The sequence below is a fragment of the Schistocerca gregaria genome, chromosome 3 (genome assembly GCF_023897955.1).
Source record: "Schistocerca gregaria isolate iqSchGreg1 chromosome 3, iqSchGreg1.2, whole genome shotgun sequence".
Taxonomy (NCBI): domain Eukaryota; kingdom Metazoa; phylum Arthropoda; class Insecta; order Orthoptera; family Acrididae; genus Schistocerca; species Schistocerca gregaria.
The window spans coordinates 388,288,013-388,303,927 of NC_064922.1; the positions used below are offsets into that span (position 1 = coordinate 388,288,013).

The following is a 15,915-nucleotide window of genomic DNA, read 5'->3' on the forward strand; positions in this document are numbered from 1 at the left end:
TCGTCGAGTTCTTCGGGATAGCAAAAGAGCTAGTTGGATTTCATTCACTAGTTTTTTTAACAGTTACACACCTTCCTCTGTCATGTGGGCCAATCTCCGACAGCTCTCTGGAACCAAGATCCATTCCCTCATTTCTGGCCTGACAGTAAGTGCCAATGTCATCCGTGGATCCTGTTGCTATCTCCAACACCTTGTGCTGCCATTTTGCGGAAATTTCAAGCTCTTCCCATTATCGCCCTGCCTTCATCCATCGGAAATGAGTGGAGGAGGCGCGGGCGATACCCTTCTTCTCTCCGAATCACGAGTGCTACAATGCCACATTCACTATGAGGGAGCTAGATAATGCTCTGTTCATCTCGGTCCTCTGCCCCAGGGTCAGGCGCTATCCACATTCAGATGTTGCAGCACCTCTCTCTTGTGGGCAAGCACTTCCTGCTTAAAACGTACAACTGCATCTGGGCTGAAAGCACATTTCCTGGATGCGAGCGACCATCATACGCATACCTAAGCCCGGTAAGGACGAAAACCATAATTCTAGCGACTGCCCGATCTCTCTTACCAGCTGCATTTGCAAGGTGATGGAACGTATGATTCATGCTTTTTGTAACATTAATAGTCGCGCGGGGTGTTGCTAACACCCCAAATAAAAGTGGCTATAATGACGTTGTGCAGCATATCACTGATATGAATGTGTTTACTTCACAAATGGCCATTTAGAATGTTACCTCCCGGTACATTATCGTTTCATTGAATATTACCTTAGTATTGAAATCGGGTTATTTGAAATATATGCAATAATTCCCATTTTCTTACAATATTTTGTTTAATTAGTTATGTCTGTTATTCTTCATACTGTATTACAGGCATAAGGCATTATACATATGATTAAACATTTGTTCAGTCAACCCGTGCAAACATTTTATGAAATTGGTCACAATCACTGGCTACAAGAGGTGCGTTATTGTAACACTTTCCCCACACATTTCTCATGTGCTTCACACACACAACTTTCAAACATCGAGCACAGTGCGATTTAACTCATATCTTCACTCCGAGGACAAACTGTGCATCGCTTGGGCGTAATTATGTATTCTTTGTTCAGAAGGTGGTGCGTAGTTGCTGTTTTCAATTCCCGCCATTTTAGCGGCTTTCCGTCTAACTTGTTTAGGCAGGGAGTAATTGGCTGCTGTCTTGCACACTATGTGATATACTAATGACCTTCCGGCATCACGTAAAAACATTCTTCAGGAAATCCTCTCATTGTTGTTATTTGCGTATATGATGAAGGCATGAATGCAAGCAATGTCAATCATTTGGAAAAATAGGGTAAGTGGTCAGCTTGTAGTTTTTCTTGAGGTTGAATAAGTAGCAGACATTTCATCTGTTGTGTCCACACCTGTTTTGTTCTTATTGTACATTGTTTCAATTTCTGGTTTCTTTTCCTCCACAGTATTAGTGTCAGTGGCACTGTCATGATGCATAGATGAAAGGAGAATAACGTTTGTGCTCTTCTTTGGCACATATGAAACTACGGTGATATCCTTTCTGAATCCAAAAAGGCTGTTCGTAAATTCACAACCTCTGGTGTAAACCAAGTCTGGAGTACATCCTGTACATTTGGTAGGCCGCACAATTCTTATTTACTATCTCCTTAGGAGAGTTCGACAGTGCAAAGGGACACTCTGTCTGTTTCCCAACATAGATTTCCATCCCCAAAGTGTACCATGTTCTTGCATCACATAGGTGAAAATCTTCAAACCATATTTCGCAGGCTTGCTCGGTATATACTGTCAGAAATTGCATTTGCCTCTAAATGCAACCAGTTGTTCATCCACTGTCGTATATTCATAGTATAATTACTGACACAGTTTGACATGAATAATTCAAACACTTCTCTGAATGCAGCTAGGCGATCACGTTCTCTACGCTGTGGTCTGTCTCGAATATTATCGAATCTCAAACAACGCAAGAAGAAATGAAGGTACCATAAACTCAGTGTGGCATGAAATATTGTAATTCCAAAACCATTTGTGTCCCATAAGTCTTCTAGATTTTGGTGTCCTGCCCTGTAATGCCCAGCAACTATCAACAGACCTAGAAGAGATTTGATTTCTTTCTCATTTGTTGGTTTGACATCATGGTCTCTAGTGAAATTTGATGCAGTGTGTTGCATGTAAATATTTGTGCATGATGTAATCATTCTAATTATTGTCATTTATAAATATCGAAAAACAGTCCACAGCAGTTTTTGCAGATTTTGTGATAGCTTTCACACCAGGGAGATGAATAATGAGAACTAAACTTCTAGTTCTTACGTTGCAACTAGGACAACTTTTCATCCATTTTGTAACCTTATTCTTTCAAAAAAAAAAAAAAAATATATATATTGCTTGCTTTCATTATCTGCTGCACTTATTTGTGGTTCCAGTTCCAGATTATCTTCATCCTCCGTTTCTGTGTCACTGTGATGAGAGATAACTTCACAACTGTCTGTTTCCTCCTCCTCCTCCTCCTTCAAAAGTTTCGTCTAAGACCACTTCCAGAAGTTTCCACACTCCTTCTTGTTCCATTATGTAACGATCCATAGCTGTTTTAACTGCACAGAGCGACAAAATACAAGCAGCTGCTATGGAACACAACTGTGCGCTTTCTTGCAGCACTGCAACATAGTCACGCGGGATGCTGACAACACCCTAAGGCACATTGTTGTGTTTTCTTGGAACTTGTGCTTCCATTGTAGATTCTATTGTTACTCAAAGCTTTCACATTATGTCCTAGAAAGATACCAAAGAACATGACGTTACACTCATATCTATTATGTAATAATCCACTGATAAGGATGACTGTGGTGTTCTGAACACTCCGCGCAACTGCGTAAGGGTTAAGTCACGTAGTGAACTTCAAACAAGACTTCCTGATAATATTCAAGTTTTGAGAAATATGTCAGTGTTGTTAGTTTCAAATTCTTTGCAACTAGTCAAAGAATTTTTTATACCAATAATGATGCATCTAGGAGACCGCAACGAAACAATCACAAAAGCAGAATTTAAGTGAGAAAATTTAACATCTATTAAATGGAAAAAAGTTCTGATATCCTGAATTTCTGACATGAGGTAGCAAAATATAAAGATGTTTGAGGTGTTAATCTGTTTGAGAGTTTAGTGAATGTAGCAACTTTTTTTCTAGTATTGCCATGGTCAAATGCAGAGGTGGGAAGAATTTTCAGTAGCATGAACATTGTGAAAAAAAAACACTGCACAACAGAATGTCATGAGAAGTGTTAAGCTCAATAATTATAATAAAAGATGGCTTAGTCAGGTGGGAAATTGTTGTAAAAACTGCAAGTTTTATCAGAAGTATTAAGCAAATTACAAACTATTGCTGCATACAAGAGTGTTTTTTCGTATCTTGCCCACAACTTCAGCTTCATCTTTGAGAGCCACAGATATTTTGAGCATGACTGCATGCACACCTTCATTTCTATTTATCACAGAACTTGAATTTGAACCTGAGGTTCCAGCAGGAATTTTTGTTTAAATTAAGTACTTTACTCTTTTGTTGTTTTTGCTTGGTGTTAAAAATGTGCGGTAGATAAATAGTATTACAAATAACATTTAAGTGCTTGCCTTTTAATGCCTATAAATATAACAAAATATCCGTACAATCTGACTTATTTCAATGCAAAGTAGCTTATTTTCGATTGCCTTTTGTGGGATTTTCTCAGAGGCATTTGGCGAGACTGTTTACACTTGCCCTTACTGCGTTTATGGTATCTGCATTCTGCACTTTAGTGACTGGGAAACAATACCTCTCAAAGTACTTCAACCACACTGAACAGTCATTTCCTAGTGTATAAATAGTTATTTTTGGTTCTACTTTTACATTAAGTACCTTGTTGGTTTTATCTGTAGTGTTGTCAAGTATGGGTCAGACAGCTATGAATGACAACAGGACATTAACATTATCATTAACAGAACATTCTGCCAATTTTGTAATTATTGAATTGGGTGGGTAAAGAAAAGTAATGTTGAGAAACATCATAAATAAGGTGAGCATGTTGTGCACCTTTTGAAAATACTGCCGATTCTCAGCATAATCAATCATTTGTTGGGACATTTTGAGGTTCCTAGTCATTATTGTAGGGGTTTTCAAATCTATTGCTGTCGTAGGATGTTTCTGGAGATTGACTTCTGTGAGCAGGAAAGCTTAGTAATATAAAGTGATATTCCCCTTTGAAATGCACATCTGTCCATAACTAGCAGAATACCGTATTTACTCAAATCTAAGCCGCACTTGAAAAATGGGACTCGAAATTAAGGAAAAAATTTTTCTCGTATCTAAGCTGCACCTGAAATTTGAGACTCGAAATTCAAGGGGAGACATAAGTGTTAGACTGCACCACCAAATCGAAACAGATTCGGACCATTGTAACAAGAGACACAATTTAGGTCGAATGGATGAAGATACAGCTACAGTAGTTTGGTTCGAGTCATAAGCTTAGCAGTGAAGCCATTGCTGTGCGTCAGGCGCTCCAGCCATATTTACATGGGCGCTCTTCCTTTTTTACTTACTTCGTCTGGTTTGAATTGATTGCTTATTTTGCTTTGATCTGATAATTGCCATTCTCTTTGTTATGGGTGTTTGTCACTCTAAGCTGCAAACGCATTATTGTACTGTCATGCATTGTTTGTCGCTTTCTGATAATGAGTGTTTACGACCTGTCGCCGCTCACGGCATGGCTTGCTTTTGTGTGCTCTACCACCACTTAAAATTTAAAAAAAAAGGTGGGGGGGGAGGAGAGTGAGAGAGAGTGAGAGAGTGAGTGAGAGAGAGAGAGAGAGAGAGAGGAATTGTCTCATTAGTGAAACCATGGCAAGAGACTGTTATTTGTTGTTACTTACACTGCTGCTTTCTTTGATAGTGATCAACAAGAACCAAATAATAGACTGTGTATAATAGAAAATGTTCTGAACGAGAATTTAGGGAAAATTTTTCTCCGTTTGAAAATCTTTGGAGACGCCTCTTTAGTACATTACATTCTGCACAGAAATTAGTCATCTTAGATTTACAAATCTAGTCAGTTGCCATTTCTGACTGTATCACTATTCAGCATAACAATAATAATATAAACTTGACATTATATGTATATTCTTCCGCATTTACTGTTGTCTCACTCTAGTTTCTTAGTTTATTAGGCAGACAGGATTTGAATGAGATAGCAGCAAACATGAAAAAATACATGGCATAATGTTTACACTCGTTTTATTCATATGGTGAAGAGAATACTGCACGTGGTTCACGATTCAGAAAAGTTCCTATTAGCAACCACCTCTTGTCATAGGTAAGAAAAAAATTCAGAACGTAGAGTTGGCCATATTGACATACATCCCAAACAATCTTGCCAGTCGGATTTTCGTAGTAGAGTTTCACTGATGACTTCAAACGCAGAGTGTGTTGTTGTCTTCAGTCCATAGACTTGTTTCATGCAGCTTTCCACGCTTTTCTATCCTGTGCAATGCAGAGTAGCAACACTTATAAAATAAGAATGAAAATAACTTAGAAATTAAATGCTGAAATTAAAACAAAATTTTATTAGGTTTGTAATACATCTAATATGAAATGTTTAAAATATCAGTCATGATTCTGAATCACTATAACTCCATTCTTTGTTGCTCATTTCTTCATACAGAGCATCGTCCTCTTTACCATCTAGTGCATTGGATATCGAACATTTTTTAAATGCTTGTTGCACAGCCTAATTTGGAACACATTTCCATGCATCATAAATCCATTGGCACGCTTGTGACAAACTTGCACATTTTACATGTCCTGTTGGTGTCCGTTGTCTATTGCTTTTTGAAAACCTGTCTGTGTATGTGCGTTTAAGCTTGTCCTTAAATGGTTTATTCAGACAGACATCAAGTGGTTGCAGAATTGACCTCATCCCACCTGTAATAACTGCAAAGTCAGTTTTATTTTCCTCTAATTTTCGTTTAACTGCAGGTGTTGTATGGCCTGGGTACACATCTAATACCAACAGACTGCGTAAACTAAGCATTGTGCCAGGATGTTATTCCACACACGCCTAATCCATTCCAGCACCATGTCCTCCGAAAGCCGCCCAGTTTCGTTTGCTTGTACAGTTACAGATTTCGGTAGTCATTCACTTGAAAATTATGAGTGGGGGTAATTTATGTCCATCTGCAAGCATGATGGACATCTGCGGTTTTTCACCCCCTGATGTAAGAACACTTATGTCTTTCTTTCCTTTGGCGTCAACCATATGATGTGACGGCAAGTCAAAATATACGGGAGTTTGGTCAGCATTTCTTATCTTACCGAGAAGGTATTGCTTTTCTGTGCGCTGCCTAATTATGAAGTGCTGAAATTCCTCAAGTTTTTCTTCATAATTTTTCGGCAGCCTCTGTGCAACTAAAGTTCGCCTCTGAAGTGAAAACCCCCAGCGTTTCATAAACAGATCAATCTAGCTGCAACTAGCCTTAAGATTTTCGATTTTTTGCTCTCTAGTAATTTCATGTGCCTTAAATTTTTAAAATTTCGTTGTTCACAGGCAGGAATTTGTGACGCGGTTCCTTAACAAATTTATTTAAAATCATTTCTAGTGCATGATATCAGCCACACTTTGGCCCACTAAATGCTTTTCTGCTACTTGAACATTCAAATAATTTGTCTCTCTGCAGTTGCCATCGCCTGATGTTGGTCTCATCAATCTCGTATTGCATACCTGCAGCATGATTAGAATTTGTTCCGCAAAAGAAATAACTCCCGTCTTGAATTTGGCACTATAATTGAAAGCACTTCATTATGGTTCACTAACACCAACAAGCACTTCACAAAATTCCACGAAGCAATAGGTGCCGCTACGTGAAATCTTAATGAGCCCCAGTGTATCAACTCGTGCAACAGTCCTAAAGCCTTGTGCATTGTTGGTATTTTTGTGTACAGAAATTTATTTTTGTTGCCTATGAATATTTGAAAGACGGCTACGTTCGAAGATGACCAATATGGAATTTCTATTTACTTCATTGGATAATGTATGAAAATGCAGTTGTCGAAACTTGGGGTGGGGAAAAAGAAGATACTCTTTTTTTTTTTTTTTTCCTGACGCAGAGGTTTTGGTGCCAGTATTTATCTTTGTGCCTGTGTAGTGCTGTGTATATTTGACAGCAGAAGTTAGTTGTGGTGCCACCTACAAACAGTGTTCAGAACTTCCACTTACTTTGCATCGATTCTATGATCCTAAGCTGCAGGTGGTGGATTCCCCCCCCCCCCCCCCCCCCCCCCCCCCCACACACACACACACACACACACACACACACAAAGACCGGGAAAAAGTGTGTCTTAGATTTGAGTAAATACGGTAGTTTGTTCACATATCTCAGGCATACCACCTTAAATTCCATTATACAGCTGATGGTTCTCAATATTTGCAATTGCAAATACATCCCAAGTATTTGGCAATGGTCTCTGTGTTTACAGTAATTTAGTAGCAACATATTAATAATGTTCCTTATACTGTGGCAAATGAGGGCTTTTAAAGAGGTAGGGCCTATACAGGCAATCAGTCTTCTGATGACAATTTCAAAGCAAAAATATATAGAAAGACAAGACATTTGGTTTTCAGTGCACTGAGGATCTCTCAAGCATAAAATTCTTTGTGTTGCTCCTGAACAGCTTAGGGCAGCATTTGTGCCATTTGCCATATTTGTAGATGCTACAGTCACAAAATAGGATAAATCACTGACATAAGGGACATCATTTAAAGTAGTGCTTGTAAGTATTATGATAATCATTGGTGTGCATTGGCTAATTCCATGGTTTGGAGCTTTTTCACTCTAGTCAAAAGTGACTCAATCCACCTAAGTGCGACTTTTGTGTCTGTTACTGAATATAAATGTTTTCCAATATTTGGATTCTGTAATTATAAGTGTGTCACAAATATATGAAAATAATGGTATTTTCAGTATTTTTTGGTAAATAGAGACGATTGTAGAAATTTTTGTTTATTAATTTAGAAAACAAAATTATATAATATTGATTGATTTGCATTTAAAGACTTGTTGTAGAATTTCTACCTATTTTAAAAGAATGTGTGTTGACTATGAAACTCACTGTAAGATGTGTTTTGTAAAGTATTTTTTTCATGTGGATGGTCAGAGTTTTTCTTGGCAAGTCTGTAGTGCAAACTAATCCCTTCCTTTTATTACTTATTTTGGTACTGTATGTATATTCTACTGGTAACTGGGTGGTTTACAAAGTTCAGATATACATGTAAATATCAAATGCCATGCTAGTTATTACTTATTTTGTTGGCATATGACTATTATTTTGTTTCAGAATGTGCAAAGGATATCTTTCAGTGCAATAAAAGAATGGAAAATGCCTTAAAACTTGTAAGTGAAAAACAGTCTCAAAGCAAAACTGAAGCTAGAGTGAATGAGAGGGTTGAAGCATTTAAGACAGATTTGTATAAGGGAATTCCAAAATCTGTGCTTGAGAAGGTTAGTAATAAGAAACTTTATGTAGAAGCATTACAATTAAAATCTTCTTTCCTGACTGCAAGACTGCTTATGAAGTTTCCACATCCTGTGGTGTTCCCTCCTATTTGTAAAATGAAGCTTCTATATTTGAAAATGACACAATTACTAAAACGCTCTGGGCTATAGTGCCTTATTCATATGAATTTCTCGATGGAAGCCCAACATTTTGTTCTCATCTGCAGAAGACTTCTCAAGGGGGTTACAGCTTTTCAAAGATTTTTTTTATATGCACACCATAGGTAGCTGTTTTTACGTGCTCCCACACAGAGGCATGGTGTATTCCTTTTTTAAACTCTAGTGCAATTGTAGTTGCAGGTTGCTGTTATCTGCTGTTGCTGTCACCCTATCATGGAAGACATCTTTTTCAGCACCAGACTCTGGATACCAGTTTCAGCCCCCCCCCCCCCCCCCTTTCCTCCTGGTTAAAATTATGGAGATGTTTAGTAAACTCTGTGGCCTCTCTGTAGAGACTTTAATGGTATTCACTTGTGACTGCTAGTAAATGAGTTGAATCACGTGGTCTCCATTTCCCCCAACTGTTGGTCTGTCCTTTTCTCCTTTTCTGCAGTTGCTGTAGTGCTCTTCTAGTCTTTTTTACCATCCTTTTAGTAGTATCCACAGCCATGTTTCTACAACTACACAATATCCTATAAATTCATACTTCTTCCACCAGTTTGCAAGCGTCCTTCGTATACTTGTTACAGTATATTTCAGGTAGATTTGTAGTCAGATTTGAATTAGTATCACTTTTCAACATGGTTCCATTAATGAAGTGTTGAAATAACTAAATTGGACTTTCCCCTCCTGATATTGCGGAACTGTGTAAATATTGTCTCACAGCCACATATTTCAAAGGGAACAAAAGGGTTGTAGAAATAGAAAGATGGCATTGTTATGGGGAGCCCCATAAGCTCAGTGAATGGAATGGACAGTTTCTTGAAAGGAGGACATAAGATGAACATCAACAAAAGCAAAACGAGGATAATGGAATGTAGTCTAATGAAATCAGGTGATGCTGTGGGAATTAGATTAGGAAATGAGATGCTTAAAGTAGTAAATAATTTTTGCTATTTGGGGAGCAAAATAACTGAGGATGGTCGATGTAGAGGGGATGTAAAATGTAGACTGGCGATGGCAAGGAAAGCATTTCTGAAAAAGAGAAATTTGTTAACATTGAACTTAGATTAAAGTATCAGAAAGTCGTTTCTGAAAGTATTTGTATGGAATGTAGCAAAGTACGGAAGTGAAATGTGGACGATAAATAGTTTAGACAAGAAGAGAATAGAACAGGGTGTGTACGACCCGGGAGATCCGGGAAAATTTTCATCCGGGAGATAACCGGAAAAAACCCGGGAATTGTTTAGAATTTCGGGAATTTTTCATTGTTTTAATTTTCAGTTGAATTTTTGTAATTTTGACTGGTAAGAACGAATACTCTAACAAAGGATATTATTGTATCCCGCTACTGCAGAATAATACTGCAGCAACAAAACATGAATGGGAGGGGAAAAAAAGAAAATAAAACTTAAGTTGCAAAGGAAATGCGCTGTATACAACAACAAAACAGTGTTCATACAAGCGTCTGCCAACAATAAAGTGTGTCAAAGGCTTTAGGAACACTATGCAATGCTTTATAACAACAAATTGCCTCCGATGAGCGTGACGTGACAACTGTTTAAATTAGATTCATTTGAGCAGTTGCGGGCGGGCTCTTGTGCATGCGTAGTTGAGTCGCGTAGGAGTAGTACCTTCTCTCGCTTCTGGTTAAGGAAGTGTGGCTGGGCGCCACTACTTAATATTGCCCCTGTTAGGAAATGTCGTAGATCCGTGCCTGATGCACAGAGCAATCAGAGTTGTGGTGGGGAGGTGTGTCGTCTCCACGTGACCTGTGTTTACGTTCAGTGATTTTGTTTTTAAATGATAACAAAACGGATTTTTGTAGCCGGGAGATATCAAATGAATTAAAATACGTTCGCATAATTACGGCAGGCTAAAATATGCTAATAGTTTCAGATTTTATTTCCAACTTTTACAGTGAAGCATTAATCGCCTTACAGAACAATGAAGTTATTTTTGCCGGTTTGCTAAAGAGATTTGGCTTTTATTAATCCTTTCTACTGAGGCAGTCAATTATTTGAAACAAAGAGTTTATTTTCACACTATTGGCTAGTTTCAACTGGTAGTCCAAGAAAATTTACATACAGATGTGCATTTTAAGCCGAATTGTGCATTTTAGTATGGTTCGCGAAATCCCGACGCTCTTGAAGTATCCTTCGATGTCTTGTTTCTTTTATGAAATAATGTTTGACACGTACGAACATATGGGCTTCCTGCGTCATCGTAGGTGCACAAGCACGGTGACGCCAGTTATCTGGCGCTTTCTTGCAACTGCTGAAACGAACCTATTTCTAACAGGTCGCGGGAAAATATTGCGAATAGTGGTTTGAAAAACGTTACACTCAGAGCAGATTTCCTTTTACGCAACATGAACCATGTGCGACAATGCACGATGAATTTCTCAAAATCACAAAGCGTTTGACTCTCATTTAAAAAATCAACTCTTTGAGGATGACCATTTAGAAGAATTTCAAGGCCAGAAGATGAGACATTTGTGTTGTTATTAAAAATTTTACTGGCACATTTGTGTGATGTACCTTAAAGTGTAACACGCGCAAAAAAGATCAACATTATATGTGGAAGCTTAGCTTCTCTTCCAACTTATTAACCTTCAAGACCAATATTATCTGTAAATGCTGTGTGTATTAATTTAAGCCATAACTTTTCTTAATTGTGTATTCACACTACTGAAGAGTGATCTTGCTATTGGCTGACTACATCACGTGTCCTATTGCTGTCATCATCCTGGCCGCCCCATTGTAGCTGGTTACCAAGCCCCCACAGAACATATCTGTGCCTACGTAGATCAACACCTTCAACCCATTACATGCAGTCTCCCATCCTTCATCAAAGACACCAACCACTCTCTCGAACTCCTGGAATCCTTACCCAATCTGTTACCCTCGGAAACCATCCTTGTAACCATTGATGCCACTTCCTTATACACAAATATTTCGCACGTCCAGGGCCTCGCTGCGATGGAGCACTTCCTTTCACGCCGATCATCTGCCACCCTACCTAAAACCTCTTTCCTCACCACCTTAGCCAGCTTCATTCTGACCCACAACTTCTTCACTTTTGAAGGCCAGACATACCAGCAATTACAGGGAACAGCCAGGGGTACCAGGATGGCCCCCTCGTACGCCAGCCTATTCATGGGTCGCTTAGAGGAAGCCTCCTTGGTTACCCAGGCCTGCCAACCCAAAGTTTGGTACAGATTTATTGATGATATTTTCATGATCTGGACTCACAGTGAAGAACAACTCAAGAATTTCCTGTCCAACCTCAACTCCTTTGGTTCCATCAGATTCACCTGGTCATAATCCAAATCCCTTGCCACTTTCCTTGACGTTGACCTCATCTTTCCAATGGCCAGCTGCACACGTCCATCCACATCAAACCCACCAGCAAGCAACAGTACCTCCATTATGTCAGCTGCCACCCATTCCACATCAAATGGTCCCTTCCCTACAGCCTAGGTCTTCGTGGCAAACGAATCTGCTCCAGTCCTGAATCCCTGAACCATTACACCAACAACCTGAAAACAGCTTTCGCATCCCGCAACTACCTTCCCGACCTGGTGCAGAAGCAAATAAGCAGAGCCACTTCCTCATCACCTCAAACCCAGAACCTCCCACAGAACAACCCCAAAAGTGCCCCACTTGTGACAGGATACTTTCCGGGACTTCATCAGACTTCGAATGTGGCTCTCCAGCAGGGATACGACTTCCTCAAATCCTGCCCTGAAATGAGATCCATCCTTCATGAAATCCTCCCCACTCCACCAAGAGTGTCTTTTCGCCGTCCACCTAACCTTCATAACCTCTTAGTTCATCCCTATGAATCCCCAAACCACCTTCCCTACCCTCTGGCTCCTACCCTTGTAACTGCCCCCGATGTAAAACCTGTCCCATGCACCCTCCCACCACCACCTACTTCAGTCCTGTAACCCGGAAGGTGTAGATGATCAAAGGCAGAGCCACGTGTGAAAGAACCCATATGATTTACCAGCTGACCTGCCTACACTGTGAACTTTCTATGTGGGAATGACCAGCAACAAACTGTCCATTCGCATGAATGGACACAGGCAGACAGTGTTGTTTGGTAATGAGGTTCGCCCTGTGGCTAAACATGCCTTGGTGTACAGCCAGCACATCTTGGCACAGTGTTACACCGTACGGGTTATCTGGATACTTACCAACATGTCAGAACTCTGGAGATGGGAACTTGGCCTTCAGTATATCCTCTCTTCTCGATATCCGCCAGGCCTCAACCTCCGCTAATTTCAAGTTGCCGCCGCTCGTACCTCACCTGTCATTCAACAACATCTCTGCCTCTGTACTTCTGCCTCGACTGACATCTCTGCCCAAACTCTTTGCCTTTACAAGTGTGTGTGTGTGTGTGTGTGTGTGTGTGTGTGTGTGTGTGTGTGTGTCCTTTTTTTCCCCCCTAAGGTAAGTCTTTCCGCTCCCGGGATTGGAATGACTCCTTACCCTCTCCCTTAAAACCCACATCCTTTCATCTTTCCCTCTCCTTCCTTCTTTCCTGATGAAGCAACTGTGGGTTGCGAAAGCTTGAATTTTGTGTGTGTGTTTGTGTTTGTTTGTGTGTCTATCAACATACCAACGCTTTCGTTTAGTAAGTTACATCATCTTTGTTTTTAGATAATTATAGGGAAATGGTTACTTAATTTTAAATGCTTCAAATAAACTTTTTATTCTAATTGCATTCCAACAAATACATTTCTGTAAATAATGTCCTAGCACAGACATTTTGTCTGTTGGCCATCTGAGCATATTTTGTGCAGTTTAGGCATTAATTGGCACATTAATGTTTTTGAATCTGTCATTTACCATCCCCTTTGTGCAACAAGTTATATCAACAAAAAATAATTACCTTTCATGGTGCTGTATTTTCTGTCACTTTCTGCATATTTTTTCAAACTTTAAATTGCTGTTCTTTTCATATTCCCTCCAATGTGCGCGCTGTGCAATTAGTGAAGTCATAACTGAAGAACTATTCCACTTGAAGCTCTCTCTTTCACTTCTCTGATTTCCTGGTTGCAGTAATATTTTTCTTACAATCCAGATTTCAAAACTCATCTGTCTGTACTAACCCCCCCCCCCCCCCTCCCCCCACTACAAAGAGAAGCTGTATGGATCCTAATTTGCACAAACTGATTGCAAATTTTCATCCTGATCTCATCATAAAACTCCTCCTTGCTCTAAAGTCCAAATTTAGATTTATAATGCCCAATAGTCTGTCCTGCATTCTGAACTGATTCAGTGCAGAAACCTAAGTAGGTTCACTGGGGATTTACAGCCTCTTATCAAAATTGCCCCAACCCCGGAAACTCACTGTTGCTCACAACTAATTTTCAGCAGCATTGTGTCCTTCCCTTTCGCAATCTAACCAAAAAAAGGCATAGGAAGATAAGACGTGTTAAGACATCAGAGAAGATGGTAGTAATGAGAGCTGTTGAGGCAACAGTCATAGGGGAAGATTGAGATTAACCATAAGAAAAATAAAAATTTGAACTGTTTTCATGAAATGAGGTTGTGATGCCATACTTACAGCATGTACAGAGTTTGATGCTTTGACAGTGAAGGGTGTGTAGAACCAGTGTGTAGGAGGTAGTTTGTTGCAGTAACTGGCAGATACTTGGGCACCACAGGTGACCAGTGAATTGCCAAATCCAGAGATTGATGCAGTCTGATGAAGAATAGACGGCATGCATTCCGTGCTTTGGCTTCCATTGTCCAGAAACAAGAAGTGACTAAAAAGCAATGGGAACCCTAAATCTGTTGCTGGCATGCTGAGTGAAAAGTTGAAGTTATTTTGGAAGTCGGCCATTTTAGTGTCGCCTGTGATGGCTTTACTCACATTAAATGTTACCATGGTCAACACTGTTGGGCAGTTTGTGATGTCGGGTGTACGAAAGCCAAGTGTGATCTTTTGGATACAGTTACATAAAACATGCCATCTCTGTTCCTGTATATTGATGACAAGTAAACAACTTTTAAATCAGTGCTGCTTCAGAGCCAATAGTAGTGCCCTTTCTTCAGGCATCTCCATGTGGCACATTTCAGTAGGACAATACGTGGCCATATATGCAGAGCAGTGTGCAAGCCTTCTTTAAACATGATTGATACCGATGCTTCCCTCTTCTGCATGTTTGGCTTACATGTCACCCATCGAGAACTGTCATTCAGCAGCTTGTTTGGTGGGTTCATCTTTCAGCCACTGTTTGATTCATCGACTCTCAAACAAACTGCATGTGGGAAATTTCCAAAGAACATACCCAATTCGTATTTAATTCCATATCATAAAATTGAGACTGATTTCACCCTAGAGAATTCTCAAAATGAAAAATTATTTACAGATAACTTGTTAGAAAATTATGATATTGCAATGCCTGTGTTGCTTTTGCGAATACAGACCACCATCAGATTTGTAATGGAATGACAACAATAAAAATTTGTGCCGGGCCACGACTCAATTTCAATTTCCTGCTTATCGCGAGCTGTCGTCTCACTATTATCCTGTCTGAGCATGACTCACCGTCAGCCCCTCCTTCCATATGTGAAGGAACTTTACATTGTCCTTCTGAACAACACAGGCAATGCAATATCATATTTATTCAATGATGCCGGGCAAGCAAACTTCAATTGAAGTGTCTCCCCTGTACGGGACTATACATAATGAATGTACGAGTGCACGTTATAGGCACATAGTTGATGACGTGTGTAAGTTTGGGTCTGCCCACGAGTTGTGCTCGGGTAGCCTAATGGTAAGGTGGCTGCTCATGATAAGCGAGAAATTCAGGTTTGAGTCCTTTAATTTTCGTTGTTGTTATTCCATTGTACAGCTGATGATGGTCTATATTCGCAAATGCAAATACATTTCATGTATGTGAGAAAATTTAATTAAACCACACGTACCTGTCTTGACATTACAGTTTTCCTAGATGTTGGCTAGCATCTTTTGTTCCATTAAATATGATATGATGTGACATGTTACAACAGAAGGAGTAACTTAATGTTTTCATCCCTCAATGTTGTATGGCTCTACAAACCATATGGATGCCACAAATGCATTCATTTTCTAAGTTACATAAAAAAGACAATGAATAACTGTACAGCAAAGTTTTCAATTGGAGCAGTACTAATGCTGGATTTGGCAGTTTTTGAGAATATATACTTCTACCTAGCTGGTATCACAGTATGTGGTTGTCTCG

The 15,915-nt window shown here is 39.5% G+C and overlaps 1 protein-coding gene across 1 annotated transcript in view; it reads left to right on the plus strand.

Moving 5' to 3' along the window:
* The window catches only part of LOC126355186 (DNA replication factor Cdt1), a 54,781-nt gene that overhangs the window by 32,566 nt on the left and 6,300 nt on the right, over positions 1-15,915 (plus strand). The window contains exon 9 of the mRNA XM_050005407.1: positions 8,359-8,522. Coding sequence (XP_049861364.1) covers positions 8,359-8,522 — 164 coding nt within the window. The remainder of the gene's footprint in view (positions 1-8,358; positions 8,523-15,915) is intronic.